Raw genomic sequence first — 24,706 nt, forward strand, 5'->3', positions numbered from 1 at the left:
CCAAGAGATCCAAAACCTGCGAACAGATCAAGATGCAGTGAATCATCTTGTGGGCGGATGCTTATTGAGTGATGATCAGATAATTCACTAGGACACCCACTGGTTGCAATCAACGAAATAGGAATGTTTGTCGGGGTGAATCGTGACCGCAAGCAAATGAGTCGTGTTATTCCTATGGCGCGCACAGAGGCTATCCTGCACCGCTAAGGCATATGGACGTATCGATTCTAGATAATTGTTCGGATCAAGAATCCTATTTGAGGTATCACCAAGTATTCGCATCGTTCCGGTGACATCATCTTCAGGCAACTTGAACAAGACTTCTCGAATTTGATCCAGGATGCGGTTGCGGAACTGTTGAATTGAGTCGTCCATGGATGGTAAAAGGTGTGATTGTGTCACAATGAATGGGCGTTGCTGACCTCCCCGTGCATATATGGAAAGATGAAAGTCTCGATTCAATGGAAAGATTATCATTCTTTGTTGTGCGGGGATTAATGTTCTTCCGCGCTTCCCTATGGGCCGTTACCAATCCCCCAGCGCGAGAAGCGGTGAAGGTAGGTTGGTCGCCTTCGTAACTGTGTGGACCCCTCCGTCACATTTGATGAAGCTGTGACACAACCTTCACGCTTCCCGCTCTCCTTTCCCTCTACTTTTCTTCTTAAAATTCTTCATCGCCTCGCCAGCAATACCAACATGACTGCTTCCCGCTTCAGATCTATCCGACCTTCTTTAGTTGAATCGGATGCGCCAGAGTCTCATCCCATCAAGTCCAACATGCCATATGATCCTCTACTTATTCACGCGACAAGTGCGTCCGAGCATGCGACGGCTGTCGTTAAAAAGAGATACACGCGACAGGTTCCAGAGGCTGAGGCTGGTATAAAAGCAGGCAAGAATTCAAATGAGAGATTGGACGGTGCAGTTAGCTTGAGGGCTCCCTTCTAAAATCAGTTCATCCAATTAGAATCGCAAATTTACGTCAGCGCCGAATTCGACCAAAGCCTCGACCATCGAAACGTGTCCGTTTTGAACCGCAAGGTGCATGGCGGTCAGCCCATTTCCATCCGCCATGGACACTGTCGCCGCAGCACCATGCATGAGCAACAAGCGTCCTACCCTTGCGTATCCCAGAGCGGCAGCCACGTGAAGAGGCGTGCGTCCGTCGTTGTCCCGAGCTTTTACGTCTGCAACATGAGCCAGCAATAACGAAACTATCTCTTCGCTATTCAGAATCACGCCCTGATGCAACAAAGTTCGGCCGAAAGCCTGCCCATCGCATGCCCTAGCGTTCCATTCAAATTCCAATGACGGGGATAGAAGGCTCGGCTCATGCGGAAACGAAGTGTCCGAAAGAGGGACGGCCTTTGTTCCCTGGTTGGTTTTCTGTTTAATTTAGAAGATGAGGGAAGAAAGAGAGACAAGGGAAGGGTAATTACCACTGAATAGTGCTCCTCGACTTGAGAGCTCACTGTTGAAGAGTTTCCATCGTGTGTTGTTGACAAGGGACTGTATACTCCCTTGGCATATTCTGCTGAGGGAAGGAACAGGTGAGAGAGAGGATCATTAGGTTCCACGAACTGTGGGTCTATCGGTTGATCGACTTCGACTTCTGGAAAAAGGCTTGGTAACATCGATGGAGAGTGCATACAAGGGTTTACACTGGCTGATGGCGACGGGCAAAATTGTTGTTGGCCTAACGGCAGGTCTGCCAAATGTGTCGAGGGGTTGATGTTATCTTCAGGGTCTTGAAGACTTTGTCGCAGCCGATCATACTTTTCCAATCGGGCCTTGACAGATTCACCTGCAGATCCCGGATGAGGTTTGCCCACGAGGTGAAATTCAGCCAAGAGCGACAATAACGGAAGAACTCACGATGTTTACGCTGTGCCTGTCGATTGCGTTGCCGTCGCTGGTCTTCCTTGGAAACTTGAACAAGGACCCGCCTCGGTTGACGGATCGGCATTCCAGGGTGTCCAGACCCAGGAAGAGCAGAGAGTTTGGACGAGGGCATCGCCATTAGCACTCCAGTGGTGGCGTTTTTTGTTCGAATTTGACCGGAGCGAATTCTATGCTGCGCAGCGCGGATGGCCGAGCAATGAGGAGAACGTACAGTGGTTAGTACTTTCCTGAGCTAAAGGCGGGAGAAACCTATTCTAAGAAGGATTCCCTTGCTGAATTCTTCGGGGGAGGTGCTATTGGAGCACCTAATACTCACTTCATTAACAAGCACCGTTACTTCCACTCGACGCAATGAATCCTTTTCAAGGAGCTATGAGTGGGAAGTCTCGGTGTACGAAGCCAAAGCACAGGAACCATTGGTAATTGGTACCTTTTTCTTCACCCGGGCAAGCATGGACGATCACCCCGTGGACAGATCCGCATGGAAATTAGTACCTCGTCCACCCGCGGCCCTACGATGAAAAATGCAGGACCTGACCAATCTGGTGTGATACGACGTCACATACAAACCAGGTCCTGATGAGGGATCAACATCTTGGCCAACCGATTATAGACTAGCCCCATCTTTCAAGTTTGGGCCATTAAGGGCGGGCAATTGTGCCAGTGCAAGTGCGACGTGTTTGTTGTTAGTTGCCCTTACGGCCGCAGCTTTTCACCATTCGAAGGCCTGAATCGCAAACCACGCTTTGACAAGAACTTGACTCATTAATATTTACTGTATTACTGTGTCTTGATCCTAGAGCATGGACGAATTATAATGTTACGTTTGATATGAGGTCAGTCACGTTACTCTCCACATCTGGCCCCATATTGCTGGTCCCCAATTGTAGTGCCCAGTGCGATTGGTGGAAACCACGATTTTGGTTCGGCATGGATCGGAGACCCAAAAGATTACGCAATATTCCCTGGTAGGGTCACACGCCTTTGAACGTCATAATTTTGCAGCCCCTGAGATGAGGCTTGGATCACCTTTGGATAGGAAAGTTGCGAGACCTGTTCGCGCGGTATCATCTGTCCACCATCTACCTCCTATAGTTCGAAAATATCAATAAACAACTACAATCTCGCCAATTTGCCTAATGAATGTTCGAATAACGATCGCGCTCATGTTTCGTTTCTGGCAATTCCGCCCATAGCAGGTAGAAAATCTTGGGTCATTTTAGAGTAGGAGTGATAATAGAGAGGCACCGTTTTACCAATCAAAAAGCTCAATCATCAGCCGCATCCGATGCAATTCGGACCCTGGTGTAGACCTGGATTCTGTGCTTGATATTTATCTTCCCCAGGAATTCTTGACTTGCGCGTGCCGGTCGAGGCGTTCCTGGCCCCCAGATAATACACAATGGATGGATGACATTATTTACCCTGACCCCTCACAGATTAGCGTGATATGCGAGAATATAATGGACTTATCAGACCCTCGCGCCTTGTTTCTCGGTCCGTACTCAAGAGGACACTAATTCATGTTGATATATACCGTTAATAATCATTACCTATTGTATGAATACACCATTATCAATTCTAGAACGACCGTTTAGGTTTATGCTATATAAACTTTATAAGGAACTTCTATACACTACTATCTTCAGCGCTTTACAGCCTTCTCATCACCAATATCTAGAAGCTATTAGACTCTCTGCGGAATACAGCATTTCCATTCCAACCTAACATTAGTTTCTATTCGTGATTTGATAGAAAGCCTGTCACCACTTCACCCACGTCTTGAAAGGCTGACACAGCTGCGGATAGGAACGGAACTAATTCAATAATCTGCAAAAAAGCTCTGGGTACATAGATTTGCCTTGTCTCGTATTCCCATACCAATTGAGACAACAAAGGAGCTTGAATGCTTCAAACCTTGATAAACTGGAACGAAACAGGGTTTCCGTTCAAAGGCTTGCAGTCCGTTCCGGTCTGGTCGTCATTTGGATTGAAGGTGTCGACCTCTTGGCCAGCGGGGCAATCAGCCGCACCATAGAAAACAAGCATGCCGTCAGCATCTAGAGCCAAGAGTTGGAGTCCGGCACCGCCGGCGCCGAGACCATTGTGGCAATCTTCGTCATCACCAGAGTAAGGGATAGCCTCGCCGGTACATTGACCATTCTGAAAGACTGCGATGCGGTAATCGTTTCCAGCTCGAGTATCCAAAGCACTGGTGTTGCTACGCTGGTCGACGCATGGAATAGACGCTCCTTGCACCAGAGCGGCACTTAGGAAGAAGCCGACGGCTAGTTTCTGGAATGATCCCGAGTACATCCTGATTTGCAGACTTGACTGACGATAAACGGCACTCCAAGAGGGTGACGCTGGTTGATATGGGCGTAAGCGGTTCTGAAACGTTGAGACCACTGATCAGAGTGGTCGAAATCGAGATTTCGAAAATCCTCGATGCGCACACGAAAATCGTGATTTGAATCAGGTACTGGGGTCAAGTACAAGATGTCGTATTCTTTGTCGTTTCGATGCTCAAGGATATCTTGTTGGATACGATCAACAAAACGAACGTCTAGCGTTCCAGCGATCTGCCTTTGCATTTTGTGTAAGAAACGGAAATTGAATAAATTGAATATGAAGAAAGGTAGTCGAAAGAACCCGACAGTAGATGTATTGGGGATGGGGCAACCGTTAAATGTTTGATGCTAGGGGCGGTGGTGGCAAATGTGACGATAAGGCATAATGCCAAGGAAACTTACCCACTTGTCCGAGTATGATTGACCTTAATGAAAATGAATGCGCCAACAAAACCATGAATCTCGACGCTCTTATACCCGGACACGTCGCTCCTTCGATGCCAGACCTAATGCACAGTCATACGCTAGTCAGCATGAAGATTAAGGCAGAGATTGTACATTCATGCTTGACTGCCCAGCCTGCGATAGCCACCAAGAGGCCGCTAATTCGAAGCACTAAACCACAGTGGAACGACTCATTACGATCTCATAAACGGCGTCGGTGACTGTGCATGATAATGACATCATAAACAGTTGTTCTACCGGATTTACTTGAGGGGGCCGTGGGGCAATTCAGCCTCGTGCCCCGCAAAGTCCAACCAAACTGAGATGACCACGCTGGTGGCCACATCGGTTTTTGGCCCGTGACTGGACCTCGTAATGGAACTTTGCGGTAGGGTTGGCTTAATAATGTAATTGGGCGTTTCACAGGCTTGAATGACACCTTCATGCCAGATCTAGTTAGTCAACGTTATGTAATCCATAGGGGGTTTTCAAACTAAACGAACGCCACTGTACATCGAAAAAAAAAGACGGGGACTTTTCCATGGCCCGAATTCAGCTTAGCGCGATCTTAGTGGGGCGCCGGGAAAGAAAGCCGTGTGCGTCCATGGGGTAACCTGTTTTCGAATTCTACCCATGTCGACGGCCCCTGGCGAGCACGCCAGATAACTACTCTCTTCAAGCAGTTAGGACGATGGACTTCTACCTTCTCGTGATGTCCGGTGTCAGTACCCTCTTATCTTGTGAAGGGGAAGCCAAAAGAATCCGCGTGGGGTGAATAGGGGTCGGGCCGCAGAGTTTTCCGTGGTTGACGATACCCATCCACTCCGCGAAAATCAGAGGAAAACGGGTTATGAGAACATAGGTATGGGGGTGGGGAAGGTTGTGCAAATATACGGAACCTCCAACCACGTGATTATACCACCTTAAGGTGTTTCATTAGTTTGCAGTGCCTGGGATCCCGGGATCCCAAGGATTCTGCCTGTTCTTTCCGTCTTCTTGGACGCATAAAAAGGCCAGCTTGTCCCTTCGGGACCAGACACTCTATTCTGCCCTCCTCGCATCAGTTCCAATTTGACATAGTGCACATGACAGTACCTCAGTATGAAGAGACCCGCTCCGAATATAAGAGATATGGACGGTGAAATTGGCCAGTCAATGCTTAATGAACTATCGAAGAAACTGTACGCTCGCAATCAAACAATGCCTTTATCATTTATTCCCGAACAAAGATGCTTTCACATCACTGGGTTCCCCGATATGGACAAGAGTGAGTGCCTTGAGATGCTTTCTCAAGTAAAATCTCACTATTGGGAGTTAAGGTTCAAGGAGAAAACTGCCCAAGGCATCATAATCGTTCAGCTCATCTCTGCTCTAAGTCAGCGTGACCTTGATCGAAGCGACCGCGTGCACTCCCGAAGCGCGGCTGCCATCCGAGGTAGAATGCAGCAGATCCGAGAGAACCGAGTTACCCGCCAAGGGAGAATCTGCGAACAAATATCGAATTCAACTACCTAACGGACCCTACCGCAGTCGACTCCAAAGTAGGGCGACGGCTGTCATCTTGTGACCTTCGATTACATTCGTCTGAGCGCATCTACTAGATGGCATCTTCATCGAGATGTGACCAGCGCTCACAGAAAACTCTAGCAGAGAGTCTTCGCGCTGCGCTGGATGCTTTGCATATACATGTTGATCTCATGCTTGCACCGATATTCTTTGTGGGACGTCTCCCGGGATCATATTGGCCTTTGCGATCTCGACGATACAGAAACGCTATTGCGTTGGGCGAGATGGCATGGTTCCTCGCAAAAACAGGGTCTTGGTGTTAGCTTTATGCACCACTGGCACCAGGCACCCACTGGTTGAATACCCATTGATTAATAAACCCGACAACATGGCGAATGTCAAAATTTCTAATGTTATGCGTCTTATGAATAGACCAGTGACCTAGGGGATGCGCCAGCCAGACTTCACGGGCACAGAAAGTATTTATTTGAAAAAAGCAAATGGCCGGTCGCGTGAAGTCACCTCAAGCACCCGATCCCCCTTCCAGCGGCGTTAAACACACACACGAGAGAGAGAGGGGGAAGAAGAGAGAGAGAGAAAGGGGCGAAATAGGTAGAGACTATTAGATAACGGCTTTGATCACATGTCGGTTGATCTTTACTAGACAAAGTACAGAGCTATCCGCCAAGCGGTTCTGAATCAGCCTGGCCCCTCCCTCTGCTGCGGCCCAACCATGTGATAGCTCTTAGTGCCCTTCCAAAACCTGCGACGAAAGGGATAGATCACATCCTTCTCTTGAGCACTAAAATACGTTGATTTTCCTTCATCTTCAAGGGTTGGTAATTTCCTACAGACAGACGTGAATCTTCCATATCTTTCGTAGCATGGCCCGCAGAGTAGATTCTTACGCTAAGCATTACTCTGCCCTCTCAAACTCAGTTCCGCACCAAAGTACGACGCTAGCAAGTTTATCTTGATCTTGCCCCCCGAATTGCTCTCTGGTAGAAACAATCTGATATTCTCGGATACGGCGCATGGAAGAGATACCTAATCAAGGACATGGCGACTTTTCCTGGAGTGTGATTGCATTAACTAAGTTAATGTAACTAAGTTAATGGGTAGAATTTGAAGGGTAAAGACCATACCGCTAAGCGAAGATAAGAGGATTCCGTAGGAAGATACGAGAACATATGGAAGCGTTGCAGCAAGATAATGAGGGGAGCAAGAGATATTGGGTTTGGGTGAGCAAAGGGGATAAGCGAATCAAGGGTATGTCTTCGTTACCAGATAGATACGAGGAATGAGTAACAACAATCCAACAATTTCCAGGCTGATATACGTATTCAACTTAATGATGAATCCGGTTCTTCCCATTTGTATTGCTGCTCAAAATGCAAATTTCCAATCAATCAACACAGTCACTAGCATCCTACGATCTCGATTATTGCTTGGTTTCCCAGTCGTTTTCTGGCCTAATTGGCACTCAACGCTGCACATCTTGTAAATTAGAAAATCATATAGCCGATATTGCAAAATTACATGTAAACTCCGTAATCTATGCACTTCATCGTTTACTATCACTATAATGCCAAATATCAAGAAATCTCACTTGAGGACCATTTTGTTTAAGACCATTTTGTTTAACATTGTGTTTGTGACTAAAGCATACTGTAACATTTTCGAGACCAAAAAGACACCTTTAGTTTACAAAAAGTTTAACCAGGATTCAGAGTTACCGTCAACTAGTTCTGCTCGGCAAAGCTTTGTGGGCTGGGTCTTCAATCGCTCCCTGAAGAGACGGACTAAAGTAGCTGCTATCTGAAACCTCTGGCGCCAAAAAACTTGAAAGACAAGGGATTTCCGTTCAATGACTTGCAGCCAAGGGCAGTCTGGTTGTCGTGGATGAAACTGCCGACTCGTTCATTATCTGGACATCCCGGTTGACCATAGAAGACAAGCTCCCCGCCATTCTGCAAGGCTAAGAGTTGAAGTCCCGAACCGCCACTGCCCAGTCCAGTGTTGCATTCCCCAGAAGCACCCAAGTATGAGATCGACTCTCCGGTGCACCTGTCGTTTTGGTAGACCACAATGTGGTACTTATTTTCAGATCGAGAGTTCAGCATATCGGCTGTAGTAGCTCCATGCGCCACAGCGGCGATGTTCAGGGAAAAGAGAAATGCGAAAATCGATTTTGATAGTTTGAAGTACATTTTAGCTTAGCGGGGCTAATCAATGGGAACGTTTTTCTTCCAATATGGGCAGCCAAATATCGAAGCAGGACTAGCGGACGTCTCGCTCCAGGATGCCACAGATATAATCAGAAGGTTTTGCGTTCGTGTGGTCGTATAGGCAGTGTCTTGTACAATGCATGATTGAGCAGGCCAAAAGAATTTGCAACCGGAATCTCTGGGTTTTTGAAGCTAAAGTAGCATCAGGAAGCAGTATGGCCGGAAAGAGGGCAGAACCCCCTTTGATATATGAGTCAGTCAAGCATGAACGTACTGTAAAGAACACTCACTGCGTATGCCTCACTGGGGTCACCCATTGCCTCCACAATGATCTAAACTAGGTCAGGAAACCCGCTTCACGCAAAAAAAGGCGTTAGCTGCTTTCGAACGGGACATCACTTTTAATGTCATAGGTGCATCAACTGCACTAAATTATGCTTAGCCTCCTTACTCCCTCAATTCACCACCCTTGTTCAATTCAAAGAGAACAGAAGTGGTGAAATTGATTTTGATCCATGCTGTACCTGGGCCAAGTCCCCATTTACTCATTATCGGTTTAGACTAAAGTAACTTGGGTAGGTGGCCGACTCATCCGCAGATTCCGATTTTGCTGCGGTTACTACTTACTGATGAGAACGGATTTTTGGGCCCTTTGCCGGTCTTCTGGAAGCTATGGGCATCACAAATGATTTCCATTGGGAGGATTGGAAGGCGGAAGCCCTGAAGCGCTAAGCTTGGCACGCCGAAAAATTTGTCCAATGCAAATGCGGATGCAATGGGAATATTTAAGACTTCCAGATCAATCAGACTTATTTTCAGTCAGGGAAGTGTTGTTGAAGACGAGACTGATAGTGAGGGGGAAGGCGGGACTGTCCCGGTCGCAAGGTGCCCGAGAATCACATGATCTGCTGCCCAATCCCAGGCAGGCGAGGACACCTCGCGAGCCACGTCGCATGCCTACATCTATGAAAGATCAGTATCTCACGCGGCGGATGTCGAATCAGTCGGTGGATGCCTGCGACTTCGCAGTGACACGAGTGGGGAGCGAAGGGGGCGAAGTACTCCTTGTGGGAACGGTCATTTCCGAAATGCAGGGGACCGGAGCAGTGGCGTCCGCGCTCGCGAGCTGAGGAGAACGTACGGCCGTGGGAAAGGAGAGAGAGGTGGTCGAGCGACGCACCGTCTAGACTATATAGTTGACGAGGGCTCCCGAGGGCGGCGACTGGCGGCAGTTCCCTTTGGGGGATAGCGCGAGACATCATACCCGATGAGGTGATGCTAAACCAGAACAGGGCGGCACGGGACGGTCGCTAAACCAAACGTGGGGGGTTGCCGGAAATGGCGCCCTCCTGGTAAATGCGAATTGTACTGCGGAACTCTTCGTTAAGCATATCTTACGATGGAGTGGTATCCCGGATTCCGTGGTATCTGACAGAGGGCCACAATTTGTCTCTGATTTCTGGAAGGAGTTCTGTCGTATCCTGCAAATTAAGAGGAAGCTATCGACGGCTCGGCACCCCCAAACGGATGGGCAGACTGAGATCACAAACCAGTACATCACACAGAGGTTGCGACCGTACGTTAGCCACCATCAAGACGACTGGTCGGAGTGGTTGCCCATGATCAATCTTGCCGCTGCTTCCCTTCCATCAGCGTCTACTGGCATGTCTCCTTTTTTCGTCGCGAGAGGTTACGAACCGAGAATGACATTCGACTGGCAAGACTCGGAGGACTCGACTGCCCAGGACCAGCCGGGAACCGTGGAAGCAAGGAACTACGTCCAGCGCATACACGATGCCTGGGAAACGGCGAAGGAGCAGATGGCTAAAGCACAAGACCGGCAGAGAACCCAGGCCAATCGGCACCGGAGGAGCGTGAATTTTGACGTGGGCGACTCCGTTTATCTCACCTTGCAAGGCCTACGACAGGAGAGGCCCAGCAAAAAGCTCTCCCACAAAGCCGCTGGGCCGTTCGAGATCATAAGAAAGGTGGGCCATGCGTTTGAATTACGACTGCCACCGGAATACGATATCCACCCTGTCTTCGCACCGGAGAAGCTCCGTCTGGCCAGTAAACCAGGCCTAACCGGCCAGATTCAAGATCCGGAACCTCCTGTGAATGTAGCCGGCGAAGACGAATGGGAATTTGGCCACGTTTTGGATTCTCGCCTGTACTACCGCAAACTCCAGTACAAGGTCAAATGGAAAGGCTATGACATCGATAACACCTGGTATCCTGCAGGAAACCTACGCAATGCGCCGTACAAGGTGCAGGAATTCCATGAGAAATACCCGAGCAACCGGGCCCTCCAGCGAGATTGCAGCATTGGATAAACTGCGCCCTGCAGGATGAGTACCCAGATGAGCACCAGGATGATGGCAAAGTCGCTCAACGGGACTGAGCGAATCTTGGGGGGGGAAATGTGACACTACACGTGGGTTCTGCCAGGCCTATCCAGGCGGTGAGTCGACTCAAGTCATGTGACAGGAGGAGGAGGGACGAGGGACTTGTTTTGTTGCGCGCCTCTTTCGTTTTCTTTCTTTTCTTTTCTTTCTCTCTTCTTCTTTTCCTTAGATTAGTTATCTTGTCGAATAGGACTATTTTTGCAAGAACTGCCTACTGTCACACCTGGTGGGGCGTGGTACATAGGGAAAGCATAGGCCATATTCAACGGCCGTGTCACCTGCTAACTAAGATTACCTTCTCTCTTTCTCTCATTTTTCCTTTTATTTCCCCGAAGAGGTACACTCAGAAAAATGACAGGGAGAGGGGCCCTTGGTTGTGGAAATGGGTGAAATTACTCAAACCTTATTGAGTTGATGATATCGGGAGATACTGAGCTCAGGGAATTATTGCTAGACAAACGGTCAAGAACAAACGGTCAAGTGGAATCATCCGGCGGATTGTCCAACAACACTTAGCCAGCGAGCCTTCTATCTACTGTGTTGAGTTAAGTGCTTCCTGACGTCCGGGTAAGCGAGCCTAGTGGCCCCGGTGAGCGGCATTGGTGAACTAAATTGGTGGTCAGGGATAGTTCCAGCCTCCGATATTTTGCCCACAATGGTCAAGTCGATGCACGAAAGATATATGACCATCCGAGCCTTGTGGGGCTAAAATTTTGTTAAATTGTCCACATGGCCTGTTTTACCCAGAGAGAAGTTCGTGAGGGGCGTCTAATATATAATTTAATCGGCGGATGACGAATGGGGATGTCAAGTGGATCCCCTCTGGAATCACTCCACGTATCTTTTACACATACTTTCCAGGGTAATAGTTGACCGGGTTGTGGGATCTGGGACCAAAACAAGAAGCGTCCGGTTAGACACTGCTATGTTGAGCAAAATTGCTTTTGTCTATCACCAATCAGGAAGTCAATATATCCCGTCTTGTGGTAGCCCTCACAGTGCAAAGAAATCATGACCACATAATCGTTGTTATTATTGCGAATATAAGTTTCCACCTACTGGAAATGATTAAAGTGAGGATATAAACCGCCAACACTAATCTGAAGTGTCAAATACTTCATCAGCAATCAGAAGAGGGCGTGAACAGGGGAGGCAGCGTATCAGAGGAGGACGATGTCGAAGTAGCGGATGAGAAGGCAGGACATGGCCAACAGCAACAGCAAAGACAAAGACTTGACAACAAGGGTATCTCCGCGGGCGAAGGTAGGTGTACCCTGAGTTATCTTTAATCATTTCGTTGTTGGCTCATTCCTAGTTTTCCCACATGGCTCCAAAACTATCACTTTCTTTTCGCGGGTAAAGATCCTGAATACCGTTGACAAGTTGGGTCACGACACGCGAGTATCGCGGGAAGTGAGAGTTGAACTCCACTGCTTTGGGCTGGTCGTGGTAGCTCCCCAAACATACAGCTTGGGAGGTGCATAAGATGACATCCTTGACGGGGTGTCATCAGTTTTACTTGTACTGTAGCAGAACAGCAGGGACATTCGGCACTCCACCCAATGGCGAGCATCTGAGCCTTTGAAAAAAAATAGCCACCGCGTCTCTCGGTGATCTTTGGCTGTCTTGTCCCCAGTAGCATCGACGACTGTTGACGACCTGTACGTGGGTATAGTCTTAGAGATAACGCGACAAGAAGTGGCAGGGCACAATGTAGGCTTCATATATGTCACCTCAACAAATTTATTCACGCCACCTTTGCGGCTGATAGCAGCTCCGCGATAACTCATCACAACCTGGTTAGACCCGGCTGTTGTGTTGACCTCTCGTTTCTGTCGTTGATTAAAAAGAATACCGAGTCGTTAATTTCACAGCAGGAATCATTGCATTAGCAGTATTTCGCGATGGCGCTGGAAGGTAATCAGCCACCAGCACAATCATCTTGGAGGCTGACTAGTGAGACTCTAGCCGTTATGTAACACCTGAGGTAAATCGAACGACCAGCGTAGCGCGTACAGCGGAAATGGGCGAGCGGATATCAGGAGGCATACGTCCTCTTTCCCGCAAGATGGAATATCCATGTTAGTTATGAAAGATATGATAGAAAAGGTCCTCCCATGCAGAGCTCCGGAAGATCCCAATAACACGTCGAAGTATCAAATTCCGAAAGGAAGTATGGCTAGCCAACGTCGGAGCGGGCACCATACGATAATGGTATCATACAGAATCAACCAGTTTCATGTATCTCGGAAATTACAGGTGCTTTGAGTATTGTGGCTTATCTGTTTTTAAGCGGTGGCTGTGCAGATGGAGCAATATTTCTGTAATTACCTTACCTCGGTAAACAGGGAGCAATTGTATAGAATACGAGCCTAGAACAGCCTTGAGTAAGCTGATTACCGAAATGGTCAGACAACGGGGCTATTGTTGAATCGTCCTCAAACTCACTTTTTGTAGCAGCTTGTCCATACAAATCCACCGGTTTGCTGTCCCAAGGATATTTGTTATCGTAGTAGTTCAAGAAGTTCGGTGATTCATCCCGAGGGATACGAGATGAAGTCCAGCCTGGCATTTGATGGAGAAGAACGGGCGTCGCGGATCAAACTCACTTGCGTGGAAGGGCTATTGTTGGATCGGGTGAAGCACACCATTCGCGTCCGGGAAATGACAGAAAGAGCACGTGCAAGTAAAGTGGATCTTTATTGAATGGAGCTATGTCACCTTGAGCCGCAACCTCCAAAAACTTTCACGACAAACAGGAAAGTACACCTGTGTCCCATGACGGTGCCACTGAGTTCATAACGACGTGTTTGTGATATGTAACCCAGGAAAGATCAAATATCTCGTCCTGAAATCAGGCACATCAGAGAATTGCTTCGTGGAGCATGATCGAACAGTACAGTGAAGAGTGGGAGCGGTGAGCCCGGTCTCGTTTCTCGGTCAAAACTCAGCTTATTTCCCACGCCAGGCAAAGCGGCGAGCAGCTTGGAGATTGTCAGGTATAGAGGGTTCCTTTTTGATGCTCTCGGCGTTTGTGCTCCACCCTCGTCCGATCAATTCTCATTTAGTACGTGTAATCAGACCGAAAGATCAAGCTAGGATCTGTTCTCTCTCAAATCTCAATGGATTGTACGCTACCAAATTCAGTCAGCCACAGGCCCCCTGCAAATTCTCGCGCTCCCCCTGGTAGAATAGTGAGAGTCACTTACGTCTTCCCATTAGGTCTTGGCCATATATCACAGATTCAGAGCTCAGTAATATGCAAGAAATGGTCTTGCAACTCTAATCGGATGGAATAATTGGATATCTACCAGGTTGGCGGTTTTCTTTGCAGCATCAGAAAATCCGCACAATAGTTAGGATTTTGCTCTGGCTGAGGGGCTGGAAAGAGACAGGACCCGGAATGCCGACGGTCGCTTGAACTTATGAGCAGTTTTGAGGAGAAATGCTTGGGACTTGGATATGTTCACTCTAGGAGGGATCAGTGTTTCTTTTATATACTTTGACTCTCAGCATTAGCGGCCACAGTCCCCGCAAATTCCAATGGGCACCAGCACTTGAGCTCCTAGGATCTATACTCATCTCACCAATCATATTGTCGTGGCACGGAGGGTCTGGGAGCTCCTAGGAAGACCTATTAGGCTTTATTTAGTTATGATGAGGGATTTTCTAAGTGCTAGTTAGAATACCAGGTAAATGAGGGGCCACAAATTCTGTCATGGGCAGGTAGATCATCCAGTAGCATGACCGCTCTAGAATATTTTTGCGAATGTCCAGGTCGCTAGAGCTGAATTCGTACTCCTTTGTTCCTAGGAGCAAGTGGCGGCAGCCGATAGTCCGTTAGGAATCAAGAGGGAAAAAGAATCAGAATAAAACACTAAATTGGATTTACAAACCATATGACGCCAGCCTTTTATTGAGGGGACGACCGTCAAGATTGCTGGATGAACGACTGCATTGGGATGGGGCTAGCGTGGTGCATTTTATTGAGGTGAGCTGCTGACTTAGCCGCTCTCCAACTTTGCTCAGGTGACGCTCAGTGAGCAAGTCAGAGTACTCAGGTCACGCTCAGTGAGGGGGATCAGGCTCCTCAGTGAGCAAATCAGAGTGCTCAGGTCTCGCTCAGTGAGCAAGTCCTTGAGCTTATGTAATAATCAGGTCGTGCTCAGTGAGCGGGTTCATCCGGCTTATGTGATGATCAGGCGATGCTCAGTGAGCAAGTTTAATGATTATGTAATACTCAGGGACGTGCTCAGTTTTACTCAGTGAGCAAAAGGCGGCAAGGGGTGAGCACTAAAGCGGAAAGGGAAAGCCATTTGGCTCGGTCTAAAATCCGGTGTATATGTGATTTCACCTATCATGCTATCATAGCGTTTACTCCATAATCCATTTCAATTCTTTCTGCCGTCTCCCTACATCAAATCAATCTCCGCCTTCCACCTCCCCTGACCAGCTCATCATGTCGCTCATCCGTGGATCCACGCATGTTTATTCAGCCCCACTTGAAAGATCTCCACCAATGACAACTCCCTCATATTAAACCAATTTTAGCTCACTGGGTCATCGCCGTGCCAATATATAAACAGTTGAGCCCTCAACATATTCAGACCTTATGAGTCAATTAACATTGTACCTGGTGCATATAATAGTATCAGTATGTTATTGGATCATGGCCTCTTGTGCCATGGAGATGTCATAGTTTCATATCTTCCGTCATTGCCAAGTAAATCTCCCACAATTCGATGAGACTGAATACGCTCACCGGCAACCTTGGAAGGAGATGATGAACAGATAGGGCATATAGCAGAGTAAATAATGTACATCAGAACTGGTTTACGCTCTGAAAATGTCCCTGTTGACCAGCGAATCATATCAACTCTAGGACAACCAAGGTCTACTAGTACTGTGTATAATTCGACACCCCGCATTTTCACCGTTGGAGGAAAATCCAGGCGCCTTAAATCGATATTGACACTGGAATACTATTGAGAAAGATGATTGGATATAAGAGCCGTAAATGAGAGGTGAATGTGCATAACAATGCATAATTATGCAGGCTAATCTCCAAAGTGCGGAGAAGTATCTTGAACCGAGGTCGGTTAGCGGCAATTAGCCAGATCCCCTGGGATCCCCTCACGGGCAAGCTCATTAACATTAAGCTGCTCTGCTCCTTGCTCCTTGCTCTCTCAGTCCTCACACCCCAACGCTTCAATCATTTATACAACGTGGTCCATACAAAACTAAGGATCATTGACCGGGAGCAAGATGGATCTAGGTACGTCCGAGTCTGGAGGTATGCGGAGTAAACAATACTAATAGCTCTATAGCAACTGCCGCCGCTGCCCTCCTGGGTGGGACTACAGTCGCAGCATATCTCAATGCTAAATTCCACTTGCAGAAAGATATCTCCGGCTTGCTAGCTGTGAGAAAATCCGAGCGCGAATATGCCACTGCTGGTATGGATCTACTACCATGACCTTTGAAATTGAGTACTGACAGCCCTCCAGTCAGCCAACACAAAGGCAATCCATGGTTCATCTTTCTGGCCACGGTGAAGCAATACCCCGATATGGTCTGTCTCTGGACTCGGGAGAAGTCATATACGTACCGAGAAATCTTGGATCAGGCCTGCCAGCATGCCCATTTCTATCTATCCCAGGGTGTGAAAAAAGGGGATCTTGTCGCCGTCTACCTCCAAAATAGGGCTGAGTTTATCATTGCATGGATTGCCCTCTGGAGCATTGGTTGTGCACCCGCCGCAATCAACTATAATCTCACAGGCGATGCCTTGGTGCACTGCTTGAAGATCAGTGGCGCAGCCATTCTCCTGGTGGATGAAGACGCCGGCTGCCGGGCCCGCGTGGAAGAGTGCTGGGATGCTATCACTGGTCTAGGAATGAAGCCTATGACTCTGGATGACACCCTGAAGGCGCATATTCGCACTTTCCCGACAGCGTTGCCACCTAAGGAATTGAGCAAGCATGTAACTGGCGAGTTCCCGGCTATCTTGCTATACACTTCCGGTACCACCGGTATGCCCAAGGGCTGCGCATTCACCATGTCCCGCCTCTATACCACTGTTTACATCCGTCCTCAACTGATGGGAGACAAGCCTGGTCCAAATGGTGATCGCTGGTACAGCTGTATGCCCTTGTACCATGGCACTGCGGCAATCAGCATGATTGCTTGTCTGGTAGCGGGTGTGAGCATTGCGATCGCGCCCAAGTTCAGTGTCAGCAGGTTCTGGTCAGATGTGCGCGACTCGGAATCTACCATTTTTGTCTATGTTGGGGAGACTGCTCGCTACTTGCTCGCCCCGCCCCCGTCACCAGAAGACCGCAACCACAAGGTCCGCTGCATGTACGGCAATGGACTTCGACCGGATGTCTGGGATAAGTTCCGGGAACGGTTCGGCGTGCCGGAAGTGGGAGAGTTCTTCAACAGCACAGAGGGCATCTTCGGTCTCTTCAACTACAACCGCGGTCCTTTCACAGCGGGCTGTGTGGGCCACCACGGTCTGCTTATGCGTGGCATCTTGCATAATGTGTTCGTTCCCGTTGCTATAGATCCAGAGACAGGTGATATCCTTCGGGATCCCAAGACCGGATTTGCAATTCGCTCGCCATATGACCAAGGTGGTGAAATCATTGTCAACGTCCCGGGGGAGGATGCTTTCCAAGGATATTGGCACAATGACGAGGCAACAAACAAGAAGTTCCTGCGGGATGTCTTCAAGAAGGGTGATCTTTACTATCGATCAGGAGATGCTCTACGCCGCCAGAGCGATGGTCGATGGTATTTCCTCGACCGACTTGGCGATACTTTCCGCTGGAAGAGTGAGAACGTGTAAGTTGACGGTCCTCTAAAGCGAAACTCCGAAGCAAGCTAATGAACGTGTGTCTTGAATAGGGCCACCGCCGAGGTCTCAGAAGTTCTAGGCCAGTTCCCCGGTATCGCCGAGGCCAACGTATATGGTGTTCGTCTTCCTAATCACGAGGGCCGCGCCGGCTGCGCAGCCATCCAGATCATCCCGGAAGCACGCCAGACCTTCGACTATAAAGCTCTCGCAACATACGCACGGTCTAAGCTGCCCAAATATGCCGTTCCGGTCTTCCTTCGCATCGTCGAGAATTCCACCCATATCCACAATCATAAGCAAAACAAGGTGCCACTTCGTGCTGAGGGCGTCGATACTTCGTTGATCGGCACCAAGGCCCCTGAGGGTAAAGATGATACTTTCATGTGGATGGCTCCCGGTGATCAGTTTTATTCACCGTATGGACAGAAGGAGTGGGAGCAATTGTCGAGTGGGAATGCTCGCTTGTGAGTTGGGAGTTGATGTAGACCGTCACTGAAAGATATTTCATATTTGAACTATATTCTATGTTCCAGCATGGACTCCATCGTCTTCTGATTGCTGAGCGTTAGCGAACCAATAATATACTCGGACATAGTGTTCATGTCCATCATTCGCATGTTTGCATTCAGGTAGAATATAATTTAATCTTGGAAATTAGATTCATTGATCAGACTTTTGTAAAAGAAGTCTATATACTGCACAGTTATCAGATCAAATGGAGAATGAGGAAGGTCTCACTAAGGAAGACGACGATAATAAAAAGACACAAAGCTCGCTTCACATTGATTTCATTGAATCCACCAAGAACGATGAGATACGGTCGCGCCAGGCTACCATATCAGATCTATTTCTTGACAAGGCCCAAGAGGTTGATGCTCTTGGGGCGCTCAATGGGCAGGCCCAGGGCGCGATCCCAGATCAATTGGGCAAGGGGACCAAGGGCGCGGCTGACACCGAAGGTGACAGTGTAGTAGAGGGGCTGCTGGAAGCCGTAGTGGTGGAAGAGAACACCGCTGGCGGCATCGACGTTGGGGTGGGGGTTCTTGGTCTGTGGGAAACATGTGAAGTTAGCGAACGAGTCTTTATTACATGAAGAGAGACGTGGAACATACCTTTCCGTGCTCAGTAAGGACACCAGGAGCAATCTCGGAGTTCTTCTTGACCAGCTGGAACACAGGGTTGGCCTGCACATCAGGACGGGTGGCGGCAAAGTCCATCAGAGCCTCGAAACGAGGATCGGGCTTGCGGAGGACACCGTGACCGTAGCCAGGAACCACACGACCGGACTTAAGGGTCTCCCAGAGGTAGTTGCGAACGTCATCATCAGTGAACTTGACTCCAATCTTGTCCTGCATGGCAATGACCCAGCGGAGGACCTCCTGGGCGGCGAGACCGTGAAGAGGGCCAGCCAGACCCAGGAGACCAGCGCTGTAGCTGAGGAAGGGATCGCTCAGAGCACTGCCGACCAGGTGAGTGGCGTGGGCTGAGACGTTGCCACCTTCGTGGTCACCGTGCAGAGCCAGGTAAAGACGGAGCAGATCGTGGAAGTCGCTGTGCTCAGCGCCACCCTTGCCGAGCAGCTCGGCGAAGTTGTGTGACCAATCCTGAGCGGCGTCGAGCTTCTGGGTACCAACGGCATCGATCTCGTTGGGACGGAAAACGAGTGCCGCGACACGGGGAATCTTGGCAAGAAGGGAGATGCTGTCATCAAAGGTAGGCTCCCAGTACTCGGCCTTGTTGATACCCTTCTCGTAGGCCTTGGCGAACTTGGACTCGGTGTTCAGAGCTGCCACGGCAATGGAAAGCTGGGTCATGGGGTGCATGTTGGGGGGGAAAGACTTGATCAGATCAAGAATGTGGGTGGGAAGGTGCGACTTCTCGGCCAGCTCGCGCGAGAAGGCACGCACCTGCCCGGTGGAGGGCACCTGGCCGGTAAGCAATAGCCAGAACATGGCCTCGGGCAGCATCTCAGTTCCAGTGGTACCCTTAGGCAACTCCTTCTGGCAGTCCTTGATGGTCTTGCCGTGGAAACGAATTCCCTCTTCGGCGTCGAGGACGGAGCCCTCCCAGAGCATGGCCTTGAGGCCACGCATGCCACCGATGACGTTGCTGACCTTGGCATCACCAATCACCTCATCGCCCTGGGCCTTCACCTTCTGGAGGAGCTCCCGCTTAGCGGGAATGACCTCCTTCAAGGTGGCCTTCAGGTCAGGCTCCGCGGTCGCATAGTGACGCGCGGAAAGAGCAGGGCGTGTTGCCTGGAGAGAGTCAGATAACCATGTGACATGCAAGATCCCCAGTTAGACTCACCTGAGCAAGCTTGGAGACATGGCGGGCAGATCTCCAGCTGAGAGCCATTTTGTGTGCGGTGTTGATGGGGTCCGGGGGTGGATTTTGCGGGGGCGGGAGAGTTGAACTGCGGGGAGGAAAATGGGGATGAAGCTGAACAGCGATTGAGCGAGGTTGAGAGGAATTGGTGATGATAGAAGGGCACAGAAGGAGAAAAGGAAGAGAAAAGATACTTGTGAGTTAATGATCGACCGAATATTCAGCCAGCGAGTCGGTTGAACGCGGGGGCAGGGGTATTTGTCTACCGAGGCCCGGGGCGGTTGCATGCGGCCGATGCGGCCGGCTGAAATCACGTTGTTTAGATCACGTTGTTTGGGATGGCTTCATGGTTTGTACCTGAGGAATGTTCATAGAGTAATCTGCCTATTAAATCTTGATCGTACCTATACAATAGACAATATCTATACATGTATGTTCTTATCTTGTCGGTAAAAGGCCCTCGGATTGAGGGAGATCATCCAGTCCTGTTCTCAGCTTACTCCGTAGATCGGCCCCGGGATTGTCCCTGAAGCAGTGAAGGCAGTCTTAGGCTTTCAATGGAAGATCCATTTACCCGGAACAAAGTTGACTTTCGGTCTGTCGGCCTGTGATTCTCATGACGTGTGAATGTGGCCTGAGGCATTTGCCATAATCTCAAGGCACCAGGGGAAGTGCCAAGATATTGAGGCAGCAAGGCATCAAAGATCAGGCACAAATGTCAGTGACCCAATCAGACAAATCGGGTTAGTCGATTTTCTGGAATTTCCCCAGGGCGGCACCGGATTGCCCCGCTCGGTGGATGACTCAGCTAAAAAAAAAATTTGGTGCGGGTGGGTCAGCAATCGGCGATGGCGAAGATTGTTTTTGCATCTTCTTCAAGACCACTCTCCCCTCTTTGTGTTTTTTTCCTTTCGTTGTTTAGGGTTCTCCTGGGTTTCAAAGAATCGTGTTATATATATTCTACGATTCTACCCAATCCTATCTCTTCCTGTTCTGTGTTTGCTGCTCGTGCTCTGAACAGAAAGAATCCTTTATCTTCGTTAGGGCGATTTGCCCCTCTCTCATAATCAAGAGCCTCCTATCTTTGCTCTTGTCTTCTCGATATCTCTCACTGATATCGACACTCGACCCCTCGAGTCTCAAACTTCTGGACGATGCCACACACGGTCGATCCCTCTGAGACTCACGCCATGCCGACCATCGTCGCAAAGGGCTCCTCCGGCGTTCCCCCCACCGCCGAAGAGATTTCCTCACTTATCACCACTATTTGCACATCTGAATCCTCCCAGAAGTCCCTCGATGGCGCATATGCTTTGACCAACTTGCTCATCGAAGGCACCGGCCCCGCCGGCCTGCTGGACTACAATGTTCTCGCCGAGACCCGGAAGGCGGCTTCCGATAAGAAGAACGGAGCCAAGCGCGAGAGTGCCATGCTCATTCTGGGTGCTTTGTTCGAGCGCTTCCCCCCCAAGTTTCCCCTCAGTGAGGCCATCTTCCTTTTGCACGATGGGGGTGTTTTTGATCTTGCCCTCGATGGCCTAGCCGATAAGGGTGCTGTTGTGCGCGATGCTGCCAAGTACGCCATCGATGCTCTCTTCGGAAGCCTGAGCCCCGAGGCTATGGTCAACGGCCTGCTTCCTGCCCTCGAGCGCTACCTTGGAAAGGGCTCCGGCAAGTGGCAAGGTTTCGTTGGCGCCTACTCGCTCATCGAGAAGATGGCTGTCAAGGCGCAATTGGGCAAGGGCTCCAAGGAGGAAGAACGCGAGAAGGATTTGCTGCGCGATGCGATGGGCAAGACCTTGAAAGAGCTCATTCCTATCGTCGAGTCCGGCATGCATGATCTGAAGAGCGAGGTGGCTAAGCAGTCTGTCAAGACCATGACTGCTCTCACCACCCTGCTATCCAATGACGATGTTGCTCCCCGCATTCCTCTCCTGATCAAGGCTATGGAGAACCCCTCCGCTGCGACTCTCCAGAAGGCGATCCACGCTTTGTCCCAGACCACCTTCGTTGCCATTGTCACATCTCCCGTTTTGGCCATGCTGACCCCTCTGCTTGCACGGTCCCTCAACACCCCCGCCACTCCCCAAGAGACCCTTCGCCAGACTGTCGTTGTGGTGGAGAATTTGACCAAGCTCGTCCACGATCCTGCTGAGGCCCGTACTTTCCTTCCCAAGCTCCAGCCCGGTGTGAAGTCGGTCAAGGAAGGTGCCTCGTTGCCCGAGGTCCGTGAGCTCGCCACCCGTGCCCTCGACGTTATCGAGACCGCCATGGGAGACAACAAACTTGCCTCTGGCTCCATCACCAAGATCACCCCCGAGGAGGTTCTCATTGTGTTGGATGCTCAGATCAAGGAGCAGGGCGGCCTGGGCGGCTTTGGTGATGCCAAGCTGCAAGATATGGCCAAGACCTTCATTGCCAGCATGGTCCGTGAGGATATCAACTGCCGTATGCACGACCGCATCCACAGCTGCATTGCCCCCTACCTCCGTGGTCTGCTCGTTGGAGACACCGAGGCCGTTGCCAATGCTGTTCAGGCTCACTATGTCGCAGAGGATGAGATCAAGTTCGGTAAGCCCGTCCAGGACGACCCGAACGAGATCGAGATTGTCAATGCCGACTTCTCCCTTGCTTACGGTGGTATGCTGCTGCTGTCCCACACCAACCTGCGTCTTCTGAAGGGCCACCGCTACGGTCTCTGCGGCCGCAACGGTGCCGGAAAGTCTACTCTCATGCGCAGTATCGCCAACGAGAAGCTCGAGGGCTTCCCGTCGCAAGATGTGGTTCGTACCTGCTTCGTAGAGCACAACCAGGGCGAGGATGCCAACCTGAGCATCTTCGAGTACGTTGCCAAGGACCCCAAGATCGCTGCCCAAGGCAATGAACACATCTCTCAGGTTCTCCTCGAGTTCGGTTTCACTGATGGCCCCGAGGGTCGCCAGTCCCAGCCCGTGGGCTCTCTGTCCGGTGGTTGGAAGATGAAGTTGGCCCTGGCCCGTGCCATGCTCCAGAAGGCTGATGTGCTTTTGCTGGACGAGCCTACTAACCACTTGGATGTGGCAAACGTTAAGTGGCTTCAGGAATATCTGAAGTCGCACACCGAGATCACCAGTTTGATTGTCAGTCACGACTCTGGCTTCCTTGATGAAGTCTGTACAGATATCTACCACTATGAAGGCAAGAAGCTTGTCTGCTACAAGGGTAACCTTGCCGAGTTCGTCAAGCAGAAGCCCGAGGGTAAGAGTTACTACACCCTGTCTGCCTCCAATGTGCAGTTCAAGTTCCCCCCTCCTGGAATTTTGTCTGGTATCAAGTCCCAAACTCGTGCCATTATGCGTATGAGCAACGTTTCCTTCACCTACCCTGGTGCTTCCCGCCCATCTCTTCAAGACGCCTCCTTGTCTCTTTCCCTCTCGTCCCGTGTCGCCATTATCGGTGGCAACGGTGCCGGCAAATCTACTTTCATCAAGATCCTGACTGGTGAGACCATTCCTCAGACCGGAAAGGTCGAGAAGCACCCCAACTTGCGTATCGGTTACATCAAGCAGCACGCTCTGGAGCACGTTGAGATGCACTTGGAGAAGACGCCCAGCCAGTACCTCCAGTGGCGTTACGCCAACGGTGATGACCGTGAGGTGTTCCTGAAGCAGACCCGTATCTTGACCGAGGCCGACAAGGCCCAGCTGGAGAAGCCAGTCGATCTTGGCGATGGCCGTGGTGCTCGTCGCATCGAAGCCCTGATTGGTCGTCAAAAGTGGAAGAAGTCCTTCCAGTATGAGGTCAAGTGGGTTGGCCTTCTCCCCAAGTACAACACCATGATCTCGCGTGAGACTCTGCTCGAGCTCGGTTTCTTCAAGATGGTTCAGGAGTTCGACGATCACGAGGCTTCTCGTGAGGGTCTGGGATTCCGTGTCCTTGACCCCAAGACTATCACCAAGCACTTCGAGGACATTGGTATGGACCCCGAGATCGCCAACCACAACGAGATCTCCGGTCTGTCCGGTGGTCAAAAGGTCAAGGTCGTGCTCGCTGGTGCCATGTGGAACAACCCCCATCTGCTGGTCCTGGACGAGCCGACTAACTTCTTGGATCGTGACTCCCTTGGTGGTCTGGCTGTTGCCATTCGTGACTTCAAGGGTGGTGTCGTTATGATTTCTCACAACGAGGAGTTCGTGGGTGCCCTTTGCCCCGAGCAACTGCACATCGCCGACGGCCGTGTCGTCAGCCGTACCAACAACGCTGTCAGCCTTGACCGCTTCGAGGACAGCGCTGCCAACTCGCCTTCCGGCCCTGGCACTCCTGCCACTGGCTCAGCCGTTACCAGTGCCGCCCCGTCAGCTGTCAACTCTGGTGATGAAGGCGCGGGTGACCTCAAGTTCCGTGCTAAGAAGAAGAAGAAGATGACTCGTGCCCAGCAGAAGGAGCGCGAGATCCGCCGTCGTCTGCGCTACATTGAATGGGTAAGTTTTCGTTCCTTGACATTTCTGTTCCTTCCAATATGCTAATACCTTTCTTTTACAGTTGAACTCCCCCAAGGGTACTCCCAAGCCCGCGGACTCCGACGACGAATAGACACGCTTTACAACATTATGATTCGTAATGGCCGGGAGACCGATTGCAATTATCTCCTCGCATCATGAGCACCATGTTAATGTTTTGGTCTGGCATTGGATCTGATAGACG

At 50.1% G+C, this 24,706-nt stretch overlaps 6 protein-coding genes across 6 annotated transcripts; 3 read left to right on the top strand and 3 right to left on the bottom strand.

Moving 5' to 3' along the window:
• Window positions 1–696: 696 nt before the first annotated feature.
• Window positions 697–1,209, top strand: N7515_004246 (uncharacterized protein; the record flags this gene model as incomplete). The annotated part of the gene is made up of 2 exons (XM_056664990.1): window positions 697–924; window positions 955–1,209. The coding sequence occupies 2 exons, from the start codon at window positions 697–699 to the stop codon at window positions 1,207–1,209; spliced, it is 483 nt and encodes a 160-aa protein (XP_056524047.1).
• A 2,604-nt stretch (window positions 1,210–3,813) lies between these two features.
• On the bottom strand, window positions 3,814–4,218 carry N7515_004247 (uncharacterized protein; the record flags this gene model as incomplete). The annotated part of the gene is made up of 1 exon (XM_056664991.1): window positions 3,814–4,218. One exon carries the CDS (start codon window positions 4,216–4,218, stop codon window positions 3,814–3,816), a length of 405 nt encoding a protein of 134 aa, XP_056524048.1.
• Window positions 4,219–9,230: 5,012 nt separating this feature from the next.
• N7515_004248 (uncharacterized protein) lies at window positions 9,231–9,690 on the bottom strand (the record flags this gene model as incomplete). The annotated part of the gene is made up of 2 exons (XM_056664992.1): window positions 9,231–9,388; window positions 9,417–9,690. 2 exons carry the CDS (start codon window positions 9,688–9,690, stop codon window positions 9,231–9,233), a joined length of 432 nt encoding a protein of 143 aa, XP_056524049.1.
• Window positions 9,691–16,101: 6,411 nt separating this feature from the next.
• On the top strand, window positions 16,102–18,250 carry N7515_004249 (putative very-long-chain acyl-CoA synthetase family protein (CefD1); the record flags this gene model as incomplete). The annotated part of the gene is made up of 5 exons (XM_056664993.1): window positions 16,102–16,111; window positions 16,164–16,292; window positions 16,344–17,682; window positions 17,746–18,159; window positions 18,229–18,250. The coding sequence occupies 5 exons, from the start codon at window positions 16,102–16,104 to the stop codon at window positions 18,248–18,250; spliced, it is 1,914 nt and encodes a 637-aa protein (XP_056524050.1).
• Window positions 18,251–18,539: 289 nt separating this feature from the next.
• On the bottom strand, window positions 18,540–20,053 carry mcsA (putative citrate synthase Cit1; the record flags this gene model as incomplete). Its single annotated transcript, XM_056664994.1, has 3 exons — window positions 18,540–18,743; window positions 18,808–19,953; window positions 20,006–20,053. The coding sequence occupies 3 exons, from the start codon at window positions 20,051–20,053 to the stop codon at window positions 18,540–18,542; spliced, it is 1,398 nt and encodes a 465-aa protein (XP_056524051.1).
• Window positions 20,054–21,213: 1,160 nt separating this feature from the next.
• On the top strand, window positions 21,214–24,595 carry N7515_004251 (putative mRNA-nucleus export ATPase (Elf1); the record flags this gene model as incomplete). Its single annotated transcript, XM_056664995.1, has 2 exons — window positions 21,214–24,483; window positions 24,545–24,595. The coding sequence occupies 2 exons, from the start codon at window positions 21,214–21,216 to the stop codon at window positions 24,593–24,595; spliced, it is 3,321 nt and encodes a 1,106-aa protein (XP_056524052.1).
• Between the last annotated feature and the right edge of the window lie 111 nt (window positions 24,596–24,706).

Source organism: Penicillium bovifimosum (assembly GCF_028826915.1).
Source record: "Penicillium bovifimosum strain IBT 22155 chromosome Unknown utg000003l_segment0_segment0, whole genome shotgun sequence".
NCBI classification, from domain to species: Eukaryota; Fungi; Ascomycota; class Eurotiomycetes; order Eurotiales; family Aspergillaceae; genus Penicillium; species Penicillium bovifimosum.